Raw genomic sequence first — 21,839 nt, forward strand, 5'->3', positions numbered from 1 at the left:
AAAGAGCTTAACTACATTGCCCCAGCCATCCAGCTGGCAGCGGTTGACCTGGGGCCAAAATTATTTCATCATTCATCTCTGTGTGGTGGTGTCTGCTCACTTCTTGGAAGAAAAAGCATGTTGGATTACAGGTAGAGCTCTGTGTCTGTGGGGCCTGTTTCTGTGCAGAAACAGTGGATCAGAAACACTACAGAAGTGCTAGATATATATGAAACACTTGAATATGAATGTCTTTTTCTTACTATGGTATGGTCTGGTCTAGTCTGGTCTGGTCTGGTATGGTGTGGTGTGGTGTGGTGTGGTATGGTATGGTATGGTATGGTATGGTATAGTATAGTATAGTATAGTATAGTATAGTATAGTATAAATAGCATTTACATTGCTCATGGGTTATAAGTCATCTACAGATCACTTAAAGTGCACAGGGAGGACATGCATAAGTGGTATGTAAACATTGCACCAATGCATGTAAAAGACTTGATCACTTGCAGCCTTTGCTGCTGGAGAGGGATTCTGGAGCCAATGTCCAGAAACCGCAAAGACCAATGGTGTCGTATGCCTACCTGTAGTCTCCAGAGCGCCTTGGTGGACCGGATCTATCCGTTCTTTCCTTGGAGACAAAGAGCTGTCCTTGAGACTCATTCTTGACCCTTTTATCTCTTTTGACCAGGTTAGACCATCACCGTAAAATCAGACCACAGCGGGTGTTCCACTGGCTTCCTTCACGGGGTAGTTGTGGTAATCAACCAGAATAAATAGGAATAGCACACAGAAACAGCTGGTGGTCCGGAGTGAGAAGCAACATGGTTTCCTAGCAACACTCCAAGTTTGGTGGGATGGAAAGAACAAGGAAGGAGAATGTGTTATCAGCAACCGAACTGGTACACATGTCTAGAATTTCAGAATCTTGATGTGGCCTTTTCTATTTGGTGGTATAGAATGTTTATGCTTTGAGATGCCCTGACCTGTAACTTATATCCCACAATTCCATTTACCTGTGATCATGCAGAGTGAGGGATGAATCATCTCATTAATTTCAATGGTCTTATTTCTTTCAAGAGATAATAATTGGGGTTGGTGAGATGGTTCAGCAGCTAAGAGAAGACCAGAGTTTTGTTCCCAGCATTCATGTCATGGGGTTTGCAACCACCTATAACTACAGGTACTAGCTAGCACCTACATTCACATACCAAAACACACAGACACACACATACACACATAACTGAAAAACATCTTAATAAAAGAGTATTCAAGGGAGAATAATTGCATCCACTTGACTACTTAAGTAAATCCCTGTAGCTATTCTATTTATCAGTAGCAATTTTTGTTGAATTTACACATTGTGTAACTTATAAGTTCAAATTCATCATCAGCGTGGAGCTGCATGCAAAACATAATACACATATAGGGTGTCCTACTACTTCTGATTTCAGACAGATCTGGGACTATGTCCCCATGGATCAGAGGGAGGATGCTGAACAAATTTAATATGTTAAGGAGTCAAAATGAGAGGAATGAGGGCTACTATATGGATTCTAATGGATATTTAATGTGAGAATTCTAAACGTGTATTTCTTGTTGTCACATACATGCATCCTGTGTGACAGACCATTATGCACATTCAGGCACATAAGCACATACAAGTGGCGTGCACTAGAAGATGTGGTCATTAAGCAGGAAGGGACAGTGTATTAACTCATGGTCTGGGACTGCATATGGTACTTATTAAAGAGTCAATAAATAATTATTAAGTAGGTGAATAATAATGAGAAAACCTTTTTTGTTTCTCCACACGCACATTGTACAGTAATTAAGGTAACAATACACCCTGTATGACACTTGTGGTTTAAATTTATTGTCCTGGCACATGTATTATTCATTTGGCCTTTCACTCTCAAATATCTTAGCCTATCCACTTGCTTATGATGGGCATTCTATCCTTGAACATACCTGACTGGTCCTCTAAACTCTGGCGCCCAGAGACCCAGCTCTGCCACTCACTTAGCCACAAATCTGACGTCACAGGATGACCCTCACTCGCCTTTCTTATTTCAACTATGAAATCCGATGGTGGCAGCTTTGTCACTCAGCTGTGGGTACAGCAGAGTCACTATGCTTTGAACTTGCTGTCTTAAGGACCTCAGACACGTGGCCAGCCTCGGGGAGAACAGCTTTTCTCCCAAAGCATAACAGCACACTGCAGAAATCCATCCCGTCCGCTCGTTCCATGGGAAGTCATTCGCTTATTTAGATGTTCTGGCCTCCTGCTGTTGGTGTTATGAATAGGCTTCTATCCAAGTCATACATATTTCAGGTTCCAGTGTTGTGTAAGAGAAAACGCAGAAAGTCATCTGCCTACTTTTGCTTAGTTTGCCATGAAAAGGAAAGGCAGAGAACACCCACCTCTAACCCTAGATTGTCCTTGGAAATTGAAGGTTGAGCAGCCAGGCTCTGCATGTAGGGGCTATTACAGGCAAGGTGTGCCCTTCCCTGTGAGGGCAAGCTAGCTCTATGACACTGTTCTGGCACCTCCCTGGCAGCCCAGAGCTGTCATGAATATCCATGGATAAGTCAATAATGCATAGGCAGTGGAAAAGAACTATAACTCTATAACTATATGTATAGAAAACATTATATATAATGTATTTCCAAGTACATGTGTGTGTTCTATGTGCAATTATTTAAGAATTTTATGCATGTCATATATATGTACACACATATATGTATGCATGTATACACACATATATGCATTTATATCAATCATTCCATCTCTCACTGTCCTCTCTGATCCTCTCCATACTCCTGTAGAGCTCATTTTGCTTGCCAGTGTGTGTGCCTCACTGCATACAATAGAGCTGCTGAGAGGAGCATGAATGGAGGGTTATTTCCTTAGGAAGAACAACTTACCAGTGGCTACACCACAAGTTATATGACTTGCCCCAGCTAAACAGCCATTAGCTGCCTTTAGGGTATGAGGGACGGGTGAGGCCTCATGAGCCTCTCCTTAGGCATGATAGAATATTGACAGTCCCATGGGAGGTGGGAAATCCTGGGGGTGGGAAGATGGAGTTTTTATGGTTTTTGAGACAGGGCTTTGTAACCTAGGATAGCCTAGAACTCAGAATCTTTCTGCCTCCAACTCCCAGTGGAGGAGAAACCTGCTGTCCATCAAGGAACCCAGCTGTATCTTTCCCATGTGATTTTTCACTCCTAGTCTTCATGGTCGGCAAGAAGGCATTATTAGTGTCAACCCTGGGCTGCTTCTTTAGTAGAGTGGCATCCATCTTCCAGTCTGGAAGATGATGCTCACTGCAGCTCAAGGGATTCACAGTTTCCAAGGAAATCAGAAAACATCCTGCCCCTGTGAAACAGCTCTGTACCTCCCTCCTCTCATAACTGTATTACGCTGCCCAGGCCAACCTTCTCAGCTTTGGCACCCTTTAGTTGGTCATCTGTGTATGAGTGAGAGACCATCGGCTGCCTCCACAGAAGCTCGGCACACAGACCTCTTGTTCTTGTCTGGTTACAATGTTACAGTTGAGACCAGAACTTCCTTTTCTGCTCAGTTATTTCACAACTGCAATCTACTCCCTTCCTCAGGCTAGAACAGACTTTCTTTTATACTGTCTTGTGTTCCTGCTGATATTCGTGTACAGACAATCTAAGGCAACGCTTCTCAACTTTCCTAACCCTGTGACCCTTTAATACAGTTCCTCCCGTTGTGGTGACTCTCAATCATAAAACTATGTCGTTGCTACTTCAAAGCTGTTATTTTGCTACTGTTACGAATCGTAATGTAAATATCTGATATGCAAGGCCTGCAAAAGGGTGGTTCAACTCCAAAGGGGTTCCCAAACAGTTCCACTGAGACCTAAAATTCAAACACATTGGTCTCTGGGGCCATTCTCAAACCACCACCTTCTACTCCCTGGCCTCCAAAGAACCACCAGCGTACAAATATCTCCCATACCCCTGTGGTGATTACTGTTGAGTGCTCGAAACCACTTAATTGAGAAGTGAGATTCGATGGCAATTGCTGGCAATTGTGGATTCCTTTCCTCTATTTCCATCTATTTATTTTAAGTAACTGGTCACTTGGCTTAGCAGCCAGCCTCCTGGAGGAATAAAACTCAACCATAAAATCAAGTTCCCACCCAAGGTGGTTGCAGGGGTGGGGTGACCTCCTTGGAAAAACTTGTATCACAAGGACATTGGGATATAAACAAAGAAACCCATCAGTCATTTAGTAACACAGGGTCTGAAAGAAAGGCAAGTCCGAGGTTTAACCTCTGCCCCAGAGCAATAGAGGAAGAACTACGTTGACCTGTTGGCTTGGGTGGAAGGTTTTAAATTCAGCTTAAAGCACACCCAGGTCCTTGTCCCTACCAGTTGAGCTCCTTCCTTTGGCTAAACTGTGCAAAGGGCGGATTCAGAAAGAGTAGCTGGAACTTAAGGACACCAGAACTCCATCCAAAGAATGCCTCTGCACTGGACTGCACCTGGGAAGAATCTTTTCAGTTTGAACTGTCTTCCATTAAGTTCCTTTATCAGATGGTATTTCTAAAATGTGTGGAGTTGGGGCGGGGACACAAAATACTCCGTGGGGGACCGAGAACAGGGGGAGAAACTTAGAGAATATAAAAATGTCTCATCAGATTCCCCACAAGTTGAATGACCTCTGCTCGGACTTCTCCCCAGAAACATGAGACCGGTACTTTTCTAAGTAGGAATCCTTAGCATGTCCAAGGGCAACACTCTCTGTTTTAACAGCGGGATCTCATTTCCCACCTGGCTATATGAGAAATTTCCCTGGCACCCCTGGATGACTTTTCTCCTCTTGAAGAGGCACATGTTTCACACCCAGAGAGGATATATGCAGAAAACATTGCGAAACTCTCTGGGGTCATTACTGTTAATTTCTGGAGCTGAATTAGAGTGTGACAGCACGCAGCCATTTTTAAATTACCAGACTTTCTTAAAGGTGTCCCTCTCGTGTATTTCGCTGTCACTGTGTTCTGCTCCCAGAGAGTTGTGCATAGTAACCAGGATGGTAACAGAACCGGTGCTCTTCTGCTGAATGCTGAGGTCTGAGTATGCTAGCGGAGAAAAAAACTGGCTATCTTCCAAAGCAGAGGATGGCCCTTACAGCCTTCCTCCCTCCTGGCTCACAAGTCAATTAATTTGAGATGATGCCCACCGGCGGGAAGGGACCACCCTATCTCGGTACATAATTGGTTTACGTTTCATAGAAAGTTCAGAACTATTAACGACCTTCAATCAAAAGTGAGTCCATGGTTGAGGGAGAAGCCAAGTGCTCCCATGGTTGTAGGTTTCTGTGTTACGCCTCCTCTGTCCTTCAGGGGGAAGCTCAGCTTGCTTTCTTAGGTGGAAAGGTAGGACATCGGTTTACTTTGTATAGCATCGAGATACAAAATAAAGCAAAATAAACCTGTAGAGAGGTGTTTGTTACCTGCTCCCTCAGAGGTTTTCCTAAGGACTGGGACAGAACTCTTGACAAGAGGAACTTAATGAGGAAAAGTCTTTGGGTTCATTGTTTGGAGTGGGGGGGGTATAGTCCATGCTGGTAGGGAAGCAAAGCAGTTTAATATGTTTCGTGTGCTCTAAAAGTTTCCATAATCATGAACAGCCCTCTTCTAAACCCCCAGAGTCTCTAATATAGTCTTGCCTGAAACTCAAGACAGTCTCTTAAATGTAAGCCCCCATAAAACAAAACAAAACGAAACATCTAATATACAATAGTACATGGCTTATTTGGGGTCATGGTTTGTGGGCCTTGATAGAGATAGAGAAGGCATGGTAGCAAGATGGCTGGCCATATCATGTACACAGGATGAATGGTCCTGAACTCGACTTCTCCCTTCTTTCTTTTTTTAATATTCTAGGATCCCAGACCGTGGGATAGTGTTACCCACATTTGGGATGGCTCTTTGCATCCTGAGTTAATCTTCTTAAGTACTCACAGGCATCCGAGAATGGTCTCCTAGGTGATTTCAAACCCAGTCAAATTGATGATAAAGATGAACCATCCTTCCTGCTCTCATGCATGCCTAGAAGTCATTACTGAGGCTGCCTGGGGAAACTCCACTGCCTGTGGTTGTCACTTCATTGAGACCTATTTAGGTTTGTACTAGAGGGTGATGCCTTGCTATTATGTTATAAGGGAAGGAGTCCATCAAGGGAACTGCTCCTTTTATAGTGTGCTTTGTGTGAGCTCAGCACCCTTAGCCCATAGGGGAGCTTCATCTGGAACTTCTTACCCAGAACTGACCTGAGCACTAGGGGCCTGAAGATACCCTGGCCCTGGGGGCTCCTGCTTCAGTTCCCCATGAGTGGGTGTATTCAGTATTATACCCAGCATTATACCCAGGCCCCCTCCCCTGTTACTACTCACAGCATAGTGTTTTCAAAACATCTAGGTGAGTGAACAAAAGTTTCCTGTTATTAGAGGGCAAACGGAGCCTGCTTTCAATCTTTGTCCACATCGAATTGCTGAAAGACACATCTTTGCCTCCCTCTGTGTATGTATATGTGTGTGTAAGTGCACACGCGTGTGTGTGTGTGTGTGTGCGCGCTCGCGCATGCGCGCACGTGAGCGCGTGCACGCGTAACGGTGCATACTTATCTTTATATGTTCCATATTCAGAAGACTTTGAGTCTGTGAAGGGAATTACCAAGTTACTGCTTAAAGCACTAAGTATAAAATTTCTATTTATAGATATTGGAGGACTCTATTCAAAAAAGTTTTTTTTTCCTGACTCATTTTATAGATGTTTAATCCATTGCACTAAGCTCTTTGTAAACAAAAAAATCCTTCTAAGATTTGATCTAATTTTTTCTAATTACCTTGACTGCTAATAATAGTCTGAGATTGAAGAAAGGATTCAGCCAATGATTAAACCGGGGCATGAGTCAAACTCTGTTTCCAGACTCTGTGATCAGATTAGGATTCTGCATCTGTACCTGGGGACAGGGGTGCTGGGATGGCTGTTCACAGAAGTCCTTCTATCTCATGGATGTGGACCTCAGCAACTCTGTACTGTGCCCTGGACCTACAGTGACCTCGTCCTCGGGTGGACAGCAACCAGCTACGGATATGAGTCTGGAGAGAGTCACGTGGGCTCTGAGCAGCAAACCTTCCCTTACAGGATCAAGGTGCTGATAAGTTGTGGAAGGCCAGAGGCTTCGTTCCTGTTGAAAGGAAGATCATGTCTCTAAGAAGAACAGAGAGGAAGATGGCAGGGTTTGCCCAGCTTCCACCACAGTCATAGCAGTTCGTGATGGTTGGTTTTCTCAAACTTCAGTGTAGACACAAATCAGCCAGCAGGAGGCTCCTAGGGGAGAAAGAAATGGAACCAACTGAACCCTAACCTGACTAAAGGGCACCACTGCCCAGCTCTCGGTAGTTGACATCTTGCAGAACTGAGCATAGGGTGTGTGATAGAAGATGGACCCAATTCTGCTGTTTTTTTTCCCCCCAGGGAGACACGTAGGAAATTCTCAGTAAGAAATCCCTCCATTTCTAAAGATGAGTGCATTTGTGGAACTGCTCCATAGACACGTAATGTGATCGAGCAGTCAGTCCACTGTGTCATGTCAGTTATAGACTAGCCGAAGATGTGTCACGTGACTTGAAATTTCGTTCTTATTGCAGATGCCCAACTTATAGTGCAATAGTTCCCTGTAAGTTAATGTTAAATCGAAAATATCATTAATTCAAAATACAGTTAATAAACCTAACCCATGGGATTGTGTAGCTTAAGATCATAGCAACCAGAGCTGTGGTTCTCAACCTTCCTAATGCCGTGACCCTTTAATATACTTCCTCATGTTGTGGTGACACCTAACCACAAAATTATTTCATTGCTACTTATGAAATTTTGATGCTGCTATGAATCCTAATGTAAATATTTTTAGAGATAGATTTTTCATGCCCCACAGATTGAGAAGAATGAAATTGGAGTCTTGGTTGTTTCCCCTTGTGACCACATAGCTGAGTAGGAGCTGAATATCAGATGCTCACAGGAAAAACTGGACCATGCCGTTCAGAAAAAATCAATATTCCAAGTCTGGTTTCCATCGAATGTGTAGTCTTTCATAGTCCCCTGAAGTGAAAAAAAGAACAGACAAAAAAAAAATCCAAAACACAGGAACTTCATTGAATCTGCGACTTCGCACATGGTTATATTTGAGGAGTCTAAGCCTTTTCTGTGGGATGTGAGTGCCCTCAAGATGAGTGGGAATTTATTTGACAGGCAGGTTAACACTGAAGAAAATTAGTACAGTTTCCTGCATGCAATTACAATGATAAATACATGCAAAGGCTCTGGACACACGCCAAGCAAGAGCCACATCTCCAGACCTCTGGCAGTAATTAATCACCTAAAGGAAACAGTTCCTTTACTCTTGCTAAAAAGAGGTGGTTGCCTTTAGCTAGGGATAAAGATCAATGAGTTTTGTATTTATAAAAATTTTATAATGTAATTATTCTCATGTTCTTTTTCATTGAGCATTTTTATAAATTTAAAGGAAGAACAAGTGAATAAACACACATGCTGTGGGAGGCGGGGCTTTCGTGGTGTATATCATGCTGTGGGAGGCAGGGCTTTTATGGCATCATATTCCAATGTAATCTAGCATTTCTCCATTTCTTCCCATTTTGCTCTGCTTATTTTTATAAATTATGTTTTCCTTTGAATGGCCAACAATTCTCATGTATCCTTTTCCCTTTTAAAAGAGCCCAAGATCACACATTTCAAAATGGAGTCCAAAGTGCCTTAAAGAGGCTCGGCTCATGCTCTTTGTCAACAGGTCAGGGTAACACTTTCCGGATTAACACAACGTGTTGCTTACCAGCAAATATCCGTCCGAGCAAAGCATCCTCTCTCCCACCTGCTTGCTTAGCAGTGTTTACGCAGTTAAATCAATATTTAATGTTGCACTTACACCATTATTTTATAACAATGGGAAGGAGGGGTACTAATGAAAGTGAAGATTATTTTCTTCACAAGGATATACCATATAAAATTGGCCATTTTGATTTTAATGAAATAATTTGACAGGGTCAGCAGTGATATCATCTTTTCTATCTTTGACAGTTCTGGGGGTGGAGGGGTGAATCTTCTTTCCTTTTCTCGGGCAGGGGCTGGGAGTGGAGTATAGTCATGTAATTAATGTCCTCAGAATTGGCTTTTCTGACTGGGGAGGATTCATTGCCGTGCAGTAGAAATGAAAGTCTCACATCTTGAATTCTGATGCTGCATCAATGGCCAGGTCAAGTGTTCCCAGAACTCCTGTGACGGCGGGTGGAATCTAGATGGCTGGCTCAGACCTTGCTGGCGTAAGACCACAGATTCTTCTGCGGAGTTTGGCTGGAGTAGAGCTGTTATTATTTGAAACTTCTTTCCTGCTAGGTGGATTCTTTCTAGGTCTCTTGTCCAGATAAAGCAGATCTGTGTTAGGTCTTTGGTTGTTTCTATCCACTGGGATTTCCTGGCTGCGTCCTCTTTAGTTCAAGTGTAACGATATTAGAAGGAAAATTAATAATACCAAAAAAATCTATAAATGATGGAGAGTCTGGACTGGTGACTCACTAAGTAAGAACACTGATGCTTTCCGGAGAACCCAGGTTCAGTTCACCAGGTTGGGAAGCACCTACAAAACCCCTTAGTGTTCCGCCATCCAGACCTGGAGTTGGAGCCAGGATTCTTCCCATAATCTATCGCTCTGGCCCGTTTTGCTTAAGGTTAAGGTCAGGTGCGACAAATGAGAAGTGAGATATGTCTTCCAACTTCCTGGGGAGAGAGATCTGGTCATCTTCGTTTAACCTTCATTTTCTTACCCTTCATTTTCTTCAGACTTTTAGTAAGATGAGTTCGAACATTACCATGGTTTAAAATTTTTCTATTTCCATGACTTTTTTGTTTGCACTTATTTTAATTTTATTAGCATTATATGAGTTTGTCTTCATGCAAGCATACAATGCACGTTGAGTGTAGTCCCTGGTACCTGACTCCCTGCCCCATCGCCCACGAATGCCATTGCTCCCTCTGTTCCCTTGACAGGGTTCTCCAATCTTCTGGGTTCTTTGGTATGTTGCCATCTGTTACATCCATGAACACACAACTGATTTACAAAATAATAAATCTAGTAGTGTTTTAAATAACTTTTATCATTTTACATTGGGCTGAATTCATAGCTACCCTAGACCACATGTGTGTTGAGGGCTGTATGTTAGACACTTCTGAAGCAATATCATTCCTATTTTTTGTTATTTATACAATTTTGACTTCATGTGCCTGTAAAGGTCAGAACTCACAATTGAGAAAAGACTTGCAACATTTGTTCCCTGAGACTGACTTTTAATTCAGTTACTATTATCTCTGGTTGTATTCATTTTCATACAAACAATACAATTTTGTTCTTCTAATGGGCTTAAAAAAAGTCATACCATGAAAATAAATTCTATTTCCTCCTTCTATTCTGTTGATGGCCTCTTATCTGGACTTGCAGTTTCATTCCAATGAGTCATTAAAGGTGAAATGAAATCAGATGTTAGTATGTGAGGCAGCTCCTTGTATGTTTGTTTGTGAATTTTTTTTTGTATTTTTCCCTTTCTAATGTTTTTAACCCTGACCTGAAGAAACCAGTAGCCAGGAAATGCCAGTGGGTACAGACAATCAAACACCTAACACTGGTCTGCTTTATCTGGACAAGATAATTGCAAAGAGTCTGTCTTGCATATGTCCCATAAGTTAGCATGAATCCTCACACATGACACAAGAATACCCATGTGTAAGTATCTGCCATGTGTTGACTTGAAGTTCTTCAGGCACATGCACAGGAGAGGCATAGCTGGGTCACATGACAGGTCCCTTTTAGTGTTTTGAGGAACCCCCTTGCTGATTTTCATAGTGGCTGGGCTAGTTTACATCCCTTCTGGTAGGATGTAAGGGTTTCCCCTCAGACATCCTCTTTGCAAGGCCAACATTTGAGTATTATTTGTTTTCATGGTGACTGCTATTCTGACTGGGTGAGATTTGATCCCAACGCAGTTTTCCCTTGCATTCCTTTGATTGTTTGAGAACTCTTTGTTCCGCTCGTTAGCCTGTTTGTTGCATGGTCTGCTTTTTGCTGTTTAGAGTTTTGGGTTCTTTGTGTACTCTAGGTCTGCATCCTCTGAGAGAGGCTACCTCTTCGATGGATTGCTTCCTTTTGTGAAGTTTCACCTCTTTCTGTTGGCTATTGCTTCACCAGGTGATGTCCTGTTCAGACAATGCTTGCCCATACCTGGGCGTTGAAGTGTTCTTAGCAGTTCCAGAGTAGCAGTTTTTACATTAAAGTCTTTGATCCATTTTATGTGCATGTTCATAAAGGGAGAGAGAGACCTACTTTTATTCTTCAGTATACAAATGATCAGTTCCAGCATTGTTTGTCAAGGAGGCTTTATTTCCTTCAGCATATAATTTCAGAATCCTTGTCAAACAAGAGGTGGTTGGAGCTGTGAATGTTTACATCTGGGCCTTCGGTTCTAGTCTACTGATCTACATGTGTGATTTGGTGTTAGTGCAAAGGCCTAAATATTCCAACCTTAATATTCTTTATTTTCTTCACGGTGATGGTCTTCCTTCTCTTAAACTATGACCAACTGGGAGTTTTGTTGTTTGCTATTTTGAGATCAATCTCATATAGCCTAGGCTAACCTTGAACTTTCTATGTGGTTGAGGTTGACCTGCAGATCCTGGTCCTCCTGCCTCCTCCCCCCAAGTGCTGTGGTTACAGGTGTGACAAATGCACTCCACCCAGAGTCTGTCTTTTTACAGTTGAACTATAAAGAAATGTCTCTGTGTATTTCTGTTACGTCTTGCTATCTACGCGATTCTGTAATGACAATTAAATTATGATGTCTGTCCTCATTGGTATCTGGCCTCTTTCTTTATGAGACATTCTTCTGCCTTTATGTGCCACTATCTGGATTTATAGTTTCATTCTTATGATTCATTCATGGTGCAATAAAACCAGATGGCAGTGTGTGTGGCAGTGATTAGAACAAGTATGACATCACATCTTTAGAAAGCCATGGCTCTTCCATAGTGTTCTACACTTACTGCCTGCTATTTATTCTAGGTAACCCTTTAAGCAGAGCGAAGTTGTTCAAGAACATTCTGGTTGGCGTTTTCTGTCTTTTTCCTGTTGTTCTCCATCTCAATAATGACCCACTCAATATCCAGTTGGTTGAACTAAAACTGTGGACCCCTCCTTGACTCCCTCCACCCCCCCCCATCTCAGGACTCTCCAGGTTGGCATCATATGTTGGAGCAACAGTATCCAAACTTGATGATCTGACCCTCTCTTATGTGCACCTTCCTCTTGATGAAGGCCGATTCCCAGCTCTTCAAAAACATGCTGACAGCAGACAAACCGTCCTTTACAATCATGAATCTAGTCATAACCTACCTCTGTTCACGAGCGTCCTAGGTCTCCACATTATTCTCTGAAAAGATCCAAAATCGTCCCTTGGCCCCAGAATTGACATGTTCAGGCATTTGCTTGTTCTTTTCTTTCTACTGTGCTCTCCTTCACTCTCTGAGCTCCTGCCAGACTGGCCTGGTTGACCAGAAGTCTCCCAGCCCAGGGTCTCTGTTCTTGTTCTTTTCATTCATGTTTTGGAAAGAACTTATACCATTTTTAGACTCCTTTACCTCACTTGGGATTCTTGTCTCTCTGAAACCACACAGATATGAAATATCCATGAGAAGGACTCTCTCATGCTTCTCTTCTTTCCCCTATGTCCTCATTATCACCTGCTTTTGTGCATTCATATAACTTCTGTGTCTTATCATTGGATGGCCACTATTCCCCTTGTGCCAGTGGTAATGACTAGTGTGTGGTTGCAAGAAATGTAGATTAGATGAAACCAAAATAATTTGATGGGGTAATGATATCTGCTTCCTCCATTTCTTCCCATCACATACAAAACTATAGTAAATATCCCCAGTGCAATATTCTATGACTTTTCAAACCTATGAGCACGGTATACGAAGAAATAGAGATCCTTATTATCTGAGAGTTCTTTTTTTATTACTAAGTGCCCATTCTGACATTAACTCCTTCTTGTGTGGAGACCATCTTCCACAAGATTGTCGACAGGGCTGTATGTATGCCTCTTTGGGTATTCTATTTTATTTCTAAATTTCAGTCTCTGGTTTCTTGAAAGTGACTTCTTTCTGTTTTTATCCATGTATGAATACGGGGTGATGCTACCATCTCTTCACTGGTTTCCTCTCACAGTGGTAGGGAGGTGGGTCAAGGGGTATTGCTTACATTCTGAGCAGTGTGGATCCTTGCTGGATCACAGTTCCTTCAAACATGTCACAGCAAGTCCTTCTGGACCTAGTCTTTCCCTGAGTCTTCCTTTTTGCTTCGTTTCTAGAGGAATTTAAAAAGGCCTCATCAACCAGTCTTAATGTCACCTTCACTCATGAAGCTTTCTTGCATGTCCTTATCTGCGATGCTCTCCACTCCTATTTCTCTGTTATTTGTTGCATCTCCTCTACGAAGACATTGATCATTATCTTTCTCCCATCATCAATTTTTATGGGCACATCTCATCTACCAGACTAGAGATGTGTTCATTGAATTCAAGGTGTATCTGTGATCTAGGTCATCCAACCCTCATTGACAGAGGATGCTCAATAAATCTATGATTAAGGGCCAATTCTTGACTTTGTACCTTTCCAAAGTCCATCCTGGATGGGAAGTCATTAGCTTTCTCGTTCCTTTAAGTGGCCAAGTCATCTGGGAAATTAAGTAGCATCTGAAATCTGCTCTAGGTGATTTCAACAATGTTTGATGATTCATTTCTATTTTCAAAGTTTGCAATAATTTTACTAAGATCTGTGTTTTGTAAACCCAATAGGTGTAATATTTAATGAGAAGAAAGCCAGTGTACATTGAGCTAAAGTATGTTTGAGGGCGATTGTTAAATTAATCTTTCATCCTTAGTTTATGACTAAATGTTATGTCAAGTCTACATGCTTGGTAGTATATTTTTGAATATATTTTTAATTTTTATTATCTTTAATAAAATATATTTATTTTAAATAAAAAGATACATTTTAATAAAAATATATCTTTAAAATATTTTAAAATTAATTCTTCTTTATTTATTGAATTCTATTATTTTGTATATTATGTTTGTGTTTCATGTGTTAAGTATTTGGATTAGTAGTTTACTTAGTGTGATTTACTTTCTGAAATACATTCTACCCAGTTTTTACTTGAATTATATTATAAGAATTCTTTAGAATATCTGATTAAAAATAATGCTACTATTTTCTGTCTGTTATGTCCGGCCAATTTCTTTACTGCACTTCTGTTTCTGGAGATATTTATCTAGTTGTTATGTAAATAGAAATACTTTAGAAAAATAAACATGTTTTAGGTTCAGACGGCCTTGCTTATTCCTTTCCATACCTGAAAACAAGCTTTCATAGCAATTATTCCATATTCTTCTCTCTTTTCCCCAGTCAGGTAGGCATGACTTACATAGACCATTACTGACTCTCAGGAGAGCCAGCCTTAGGCCTCAGGGATGGGACAGGCAGCCAAAACTCACTGCACAGTACCACCTCGGTGCCCACATGTGATTGTTCTGTGCTTAACTCAAGCTTGGCAAATATTCGTTCATCAAATAGATGCCCTTATGTATTTCTTCAATCCGCTTTAAAATATAGAACAAAAATCAAATGGCATTGGGACATTAACATTTGTCTTTAGCTCACGCTAATGCAGCTTCTCAGAGAGTCTCAACTACTCCTTTCTGCTAATCCCCTGTCTTTCTTCAGCTGTGTATGGATGTGTATGGATGGATGGATGGATGTGTGTGTGTGTGTGTGTGTGTGTGTGTGTGTGTGTGTGTGTGTGTATGAGAGAGAGAAAGAGAGAGAGAGAGAGAGAGAGAGAGAGAGAGAGAGAGAGAGAGACCTCTCTACCTGCCTTGCCTGCTTGGTTTTTATTTGTTGATGTTTTTACATTTATTTTCTATGCTTTTTTCTGATTCTGACTTTTACATTGTTGCTCTTTGGTGGATCCTGCTATCTGAAGCTTCCTGTATTTTTTCTGTTTTGCCGTCTTCCCAGAATTTGATAAAACAGGCTACTGTAGCTATATTGAGAAACTGTAGTAAATTAATCTTAGTGATTTTACTTTTAGGCAGATGTTTAGCTTTTAAGCTCAGTTTATTTCTAGACTTGTATGTAGAGGGAGATTAAATTCATGTCACTCTTGGGGAGGAGTATTGTACATTGTATTTTTATGTGATTATATGCTTGTTCTCTTACTGAGATTTGTTACAATAAAAATAAAACAGTAAAAATTTAAAGCACTATCATTGCAGAGTTTTATATGCTGGTAATAAAAATTGAATGAGAAGAAATATGATAGCCCTCAAACAATAAACAGAACTTACCAGGAACTACAAGTAGCCTGTCCCTGGGTAGGTAAGGGCATAGCAGCCTGCTGTCCATGGATTGGCTTTGTATGGTGCATGGGCAGATGATCATTTCCAAATGACCAAAACCAAATTTAAATAAGAACATGGCAGCATGTGGAACTGTGCAGGAGTCTAGTTTCAAAGTTCATAAATAAAGCATCATTGGAACATGGGCACAGGGATTCACTTTGTTGTTACCCATAATGCATTGTTTCATTTGCACCATGAAGTCAAACTGAAACGCAGCCTGCATGCTAAAACTATTTATTCTCTAGCACAATGCTGAAAATCTTGGCCACTCTCTGAACTGCTCAGTATTATCTCTGTAGCAGTTCATATCAGCCTCATAAAAACCAGCAACAATTTCCTTTGTTCTTTTTTCCCCCCTCTCCAATGCCTGTTACATTTCTTACTAATACTAGGAGAATTGGGCATCCAGGCACAGTGACTTCTGTCTACTTAAGTTAATTTCACCTTCATAAAATACCTAAAGAGAGAAACAAATGTATGTACATAGTGAATGTGATTGTGTGTGTGTGTGTGTGTGTGTGTGTGTATGTGTGGTTGATATTGAAGAAACAGTTAAAAAAAAGCTATAAAAACTACTCTTTTTGGTGATCAACTGATTCCAGTTGCTCACTGAAGCATTGTCTACCAGGATGTCACAGGGTGCCCTTCATGCCTCTGCTTTAGTACCCTGAAGGGCACTAAGCTGAGGACGCCGGTGACCGCCTTTCACTTAATCCCATCTTGATCATGGAACAGCGGAGCAGATTCAGCAGCTACTGTCCTATTTCAGGAAACGGTCACTCGATCCATTTTGACAGACAAGAGCATTTATATAAAGTCCCAATTGACTCACAGAGCGCGTCTGATGCCGCCTGCTCCTGATTTCGCCTTTGGCTGATTTTCTTCCGGTGCATATATTTGCATATATCCTTCCGCCTCCTTGGGCCTTCTTCCCATTGGCCTGGCATTCTGTTTGCCCCCTTCTTTGCTCTGTTCTGTTTGCTTCTCCGCCGCTGTTTCCTGTTGATTGAGGTTTTGGTGAGAACCTGGTTGTGTGGACTGACAGGCATTCCCGTCTGGGATACATGGACACCATCTCTGTCTCTTGTCCCTTGCTTCAGCTCATATGTTATTTGCCACCCTCTGCTCAGAGGCCTTAGGAGGCGCTTTCCACACTTGGAGAGCTTCCCTTCTGAGTGTGAGAGAGCCCGCGGTCCCCGAGGCTGAGTTAGGGAAGGGAAAGGAAACATCAGTAACAGGAGTGGGTGTCTCTGAAACCAGGCTTCCTCCAGTGCTGCATTGCCTCCAGGGTTCATGGTTTGCCTGCATATCATTACAAGTGTTTTCTCCAGCTTTCTCCTATGAAGTCAAGGAGGCCGTTACAATTCTGGGCACTGGCAGTGTTGCATGGACAGTTGCCGTGCCCTGTGGTCTGTAACCCAGTTATTGCTGAGGATTTTTACCTGGGAGGTATATATTTCACTATCTCACAGGTGAGTCAGAAGAGCTTGGGTACACTAGTCACCCAGCCGCAGTCCTACACAAGAGAGTGGGGAAGCTGCGTTCCAAACTGGCAAGGTAGTCCAGTGTGGCAACTTCAAGGACCATGGTTCTGCTCGGGGCTGAGTTCCAGGAGGCAATGAATTGTGTGCTTGGATCCTGGGTTCCCCAGGAGGCTGTTGCTGGCATGTTCTTATCATACAGGAAATGCTGGCTGCGAGAGGAGGCAGCCCTGTGGGGAGATGGGGTTTTGGAGGACTTCTTATTCCATTTCACAATGAGGTCAGTGGGCCAGAGGCCATGAGCACGGGACAGCTGCTCCCACTGGCTTCATTAATTCCACTTAGTACTCCAGCCTGCCAGGCCGTAGTAAGAAAACAGCCCACAATAGGTCATTTGAATACCCCACATACAGATGTTCACTTTATTGTGTAAAAATTACTATTTTATATTCTTCCAGATTAAGTTGCTTCAGCTCATGGAGTCTCACAGCTCAGTATGTCATGCTGTTTGTAATCATGTTGGTTATTAAAACAACCGTGGCAGTGGGTTTCTGGGAATGTATTCCGGCTTGTCCACACACCTTTCCTATAATTTTGACACCTTTCTGTTTTAGACCTGGTGCTGCAACCACACTGTAGACTGGGCAAATTTTTAAAGGTGCATTTATTTTCTCATGGTTTTGAATGCTGGGAGTCTAAGACCAAGGTTCCAAACCTTGACCTCTAGTAATGATAGTCTCATGAGGCAAAGGAAGAAGGGCAAGGGAGGAAACATGGAGTTTCCCAAACACGGAAGGAAGACTCTTTTTTAGCTCACAGAGTGAACACAGATCTGCAAGTCTCCTGTCTCTAAACGGCTTGCTGTCTTATCCTTTTCACCAACACAGTAAGCTAGTGAAGGGTGAACAGAAGAGAGAGAGCCTTCTTTACATGGGGAAAGCAATTCAAACAAGGTAGAGGGTCACTGTGTGGGAGTGAGGATCTAAAACAAAACAAAACAAACAAAAAACTCAAAGATATATGTGGGTCCCGTGCACACATTCACGTGTACACGCACACACACACACACACACACACACACACACACACACACACACAGGAATCTCTGAGATATTTGGTGATGGTGAGAAATCAGAGTCCCAGTCCTAGCTCTCAGGCAGGCCATGCGATGCCAACTGTGAGCAGTTCTTCCTTTTACAAATCCACAGAGAGAGTAGATCTCAGAATCTCTGGGACTCCCAGGACAGGAATGTTGACTCCAGGAGCATGGACAAATTTCCCCCTGGAACACTGAGGGAGGAATGAGTCTGTCATCCTGCAGCCGCAGGTTGAGTTTTGAGAATCAGCCTCTGGGAGTCTGAAAGATGAAAGAAGTCTCCCTATATGAAGAAGTCTCACTATGGAAGGCATTGTAAGATATGGATGCCGGCAGACCATATTGACTGGGTGCATGGAGAGAAATGAGTCACGGAGATGAGAACAGTGAGGAAAGAGCTGTCAGGCCTGAGGAGAAGTGGTGCCGAAGGGCAGTGTTTTCATCACCCTGCCTGTCACTACAGTGGCAGAGAGGTCCTCCAGACAGTGCCACAGACATTCCTGATACACGGGGTCCTCAGAAGGGTACCTCAGATGCTCCTGATAAATATGGTCCTTGGGAGGGTGCCTCAGATGTGCCTGACATACCTGGTTCTTGGAAGGATGCCACAGTTGCACCTGGCATCTGCAGCCCCTTTCCACTACTAGGGTGACTTTCTGATCATCTTTGTACCAGTACAGCCTTTGCCACAGTGTCTTTAAGTTTCCTGTTGCTGCCATGCTGGCTTTCACTGCGCATCATTGCTAAGGCTGCCCAGTGTGCCTGGTTCCCAGTTTGAGTCAAGGTCCCAATCGTCTCCCAAAGTTCTGTAATCTGCATTCTGTTGTGTTAAGATGGCCTCGGCTAGAGCCACAGGCTTTTCGTATTCTGCTTTGATTCTAAAACATAAAGTGTCTCGGGCTGATGTGTTGTTACCTTGCTCTCCTGAAGCCTCTTCAGTTGATCTCCAAGGGATGTCATGTTCATTCCTCACAAGCTTTCACAGTCAATATGCCCCTCCCATTTATTCTATGACAGCCACTTCTCAGGTGACCTCTATGTCAAAGGCACACTGGGCTCCTGCATGGAGTAGAAGATACAGCTATTTCCTTCCCCTCCTTTCTGCCAAGGCTCTTATGCCTGTCTAGGAGGTTACTCTTTGAAGTCCACACAGTGCTGGCTCCTTGTGGATGTTCTCCTTAGCCGATTCCTACATTCAGCTGGATCACCTGTACCAGACTGGAGTAATTCAGAGATACCCCTGTGTCTCCACTTGTTTGGAAACTCTTCCAGAGGTGGAGCTCAGTGTGTATATATTCTTCATAAAGCAGTCACTTAACATACTTTTTTTATTTGTTTTTCCCCCCAACAATGTCTGTCTGTGTAACAGTCCTGAGCCCCCCGGGCTCAATTATAGACCAGTCTGGTCTTAAACTCATAGATATCTGCCTTCCTCTGCCTCTCAAGTGCTGGGATTGAAGGCATGTGCCCCCACAAACAGTTCTTAGTAAATTTACTTGTTTTTTCCCTTAAGGATCCCACGTCTCAAAGATTAAACACATTCTGTATTAAAGTTAATGGCCCTGAAATTAAGGATAAAGCAAATACTAACCTTTATTGACAACGGAGGAAGGAATAGAACTCATCTCTAAGATGACTCTTGACCCAAACCACCATGGTGAGAGGCTATAGGGCTTGGCCCCTTGATTGTCACTTCAGTGTTTAAAAACATAAGAACAACTTCCTTGTCTACTACCTACTGGGTTTAGGTTAGGATAGAGTGAAACATTAACGGGAAGATGTTCTGAACCGAGTTGACTTGTTTTAAGTATAAAATTGCATTGTTTGGGGCTGAGGAGATAGCACCACTAAGAAAGTGCTTGTCGCCCAAACACGAGATTTGATTGAACCCAGGCAAACAAGCTGGGTGTATTGGCATGTGCTTTTAATCCCAGAACTGGGGGAAGCTGATTGGTCGCTGGTCAGATTACCACGTCCTTGCTAGTTCAAGGGCAAACAAGCAAACAAACAAGCAAGCAGACAACTGAAACAACAACAGCGGCAACAATCAACTCAATGTGAACAGCTCGGTCCCGAGAAACAACACCAGAAGTGTCCTCGGGCCTGCATAAGAGCCTCCCAGAAATGGAAAACAAATAGCTATGTCCTTCTCCTAGTGTGCTTCTCCTAATGTAGAGAGCACCTGAGCAGAAAGAAGGCTGTGGTGAAGAGGAGAGAAATGCTGAGTGCACACACACAGGCAAAGACGTTGTACTGGTATTGCCACAAAGAGGAGCAGGGGCACACATCGGGGCACACACGACACATACGCACAAATCTCATCATTCTCTCCCATTTCTGCACAGCATTTTAGAAAATGTAATAAAGGTATAGAAGCCCCCACATTGTGCCATGGAAGCAACATGTATTTAAAACACTTGATTTCTGGCTTAGAATTCAGTTTATGCCTCAGTAATGTCTCCTGCATACACATAAATAGGTAAGTGTAAACTTTTCAAAAGTGGGCCATTTTGCAATATGGGAGCCAAGTATAGTGATCTAGGGGATTCTGAAGTTATATCCATTGTTGCTATGGGAACTAATACCCCTTTTCTTTGACTCCTGCCTAACCCAAGCTCTGTGTTTCTCTTAACCAGGTTTCCATCTCTATCACAAGTTGCCCACGATTGTGCCGGAGAGCTGTCTTCTCATAATGGTTGGGCTTCTACTAGGTGGGATTATCTTCGGTGTCGATGAGAAGTCTCCTCCTGCAATGAAAACGGATGTATTTTTCCTATACCTCCTGCCACCCATTGTTCTGGATGCTGGCTACTTCATGCCTACTCGACCTTTCTTTGAGAACTTGGGCACCATTTTCTGGTATGCTGTGGTAGGCACACTGTGGAATTCCATTGGCATTGGGCTGTCTTTGTTCGGCATCTGCCAGATTGAGGCGTTTGGCCTCAGCGACATCACCTTGCTCCAGAACCTGCTCTTCGGCAGCCTGATCTCAGCTGTGGACCCTGTGGCTGTGCTTGCTGTCTTTGAGAACATTCATGTCAATGAACAGCTCTATATCCTGGTTTTTGGCGAGTCTCTGCTCAACGATGCAGTCACAGTGGTAAGTGGAACAGATCACAGAGTACGTGGGAAACACCTACCGCTCATACTGTAGAAGGCTCTCCATCGATGCAGTGGGAACAACCAACCATGCTCACCATATCTTTCTGTATGCTTACAATACTACAGGGAAGTCTCTCCCACACAACAGTGGGGCAATAGATTCTATTGCAGACATCAGTTGGCTTCCGTCTAAACCAAATCATTACTGAGAGTGCCTATCTAGACATAGCATCAGATACACAGGTAAGAAGAGCTCAGTCCCCCAGATTGTCTTTTGCTCATCTTCAAAGGGTAATTGCAAACCCTAGTTTGCTTGACTTGTAATTTTAACCAATGGACTGTACAATAGAGTTCCCACATCTTCTCTTTACTGGAGTAGCTCACAGAGCTCATATATACTGGTTTAATGTATCAATGCTACAACAGATACAGATGAAGGGGCTTACCAGGCAAGACCTTGGGGGAAAGACATGAAGCTTCCATAGCCCCTCTAACATATCAAACCCCCACATGCAAGCTATCCAAAAGCCCTCTGAACCCACCCCTTTGGGTTCCTTTTACACAGGCATGATTGATAATATCATTGGTCATAGGTTAATTACATCATTGTACATATGTT

General features: G+C 42.7%; 1 protein-coding gene and 1 long non-coding RNA gene across 3 annotated transcripts in view; one reads left to right on the top strand and one right to left on the bottom strand.

Moving 5' to 3' along the window:
- LOC103690525 (uncharacterized) overlaps positions 1-8,511 on the bottom strand; it is a 17,440-nt gene extending 8,929 nt beyond the window's left edge. Inside the window, exon 1 of the long non-coding RNA XR_594357.4 lies at positions 564-8,511. This is a non-coding gene — a long non-coding RNA (uncharacterized LOC103690525). The remainder of the gene's footprint in view (positions 1-563) is intronic.
- The window catches only part of Slc9a2 (solute carrier family 9 member A2), an 82,432-nt gene that overhangs the window by 10,550 nt on the left and 50,043 nt on the right, over positions 1-21,839 (top strand). Inside the window, exon 2 of one of the 2 annotated variants that reach the window (NM_001113335.1) lies at positions 20,755-21,218. In NM_001113335.1, coding sequence (NP_001106806.1) covers positions 20,755-21,218 — 464 coding nt within the window. Of the gene's footprint in view, positions 1-20,279; positions 21,219-21,839 lie in introns of those variants that run through there. The other variant, NM_012653.2, reaches the window with a different exon arrangement.

Source organism: Rattus norvegicus, chromosome 9 (genome assembly GCF_036323735.1).
Source record: "Rattus norvegicus strain BN/NHsdMcwi chromosome 9, GRCr8, whole genome shotgun sequence".
Lineage (NCBI taxonomy): Eukaryota > Metazoa > Chordata > Mammalia > Rodentia > Muridae > Rattus > Rattus norvegicus.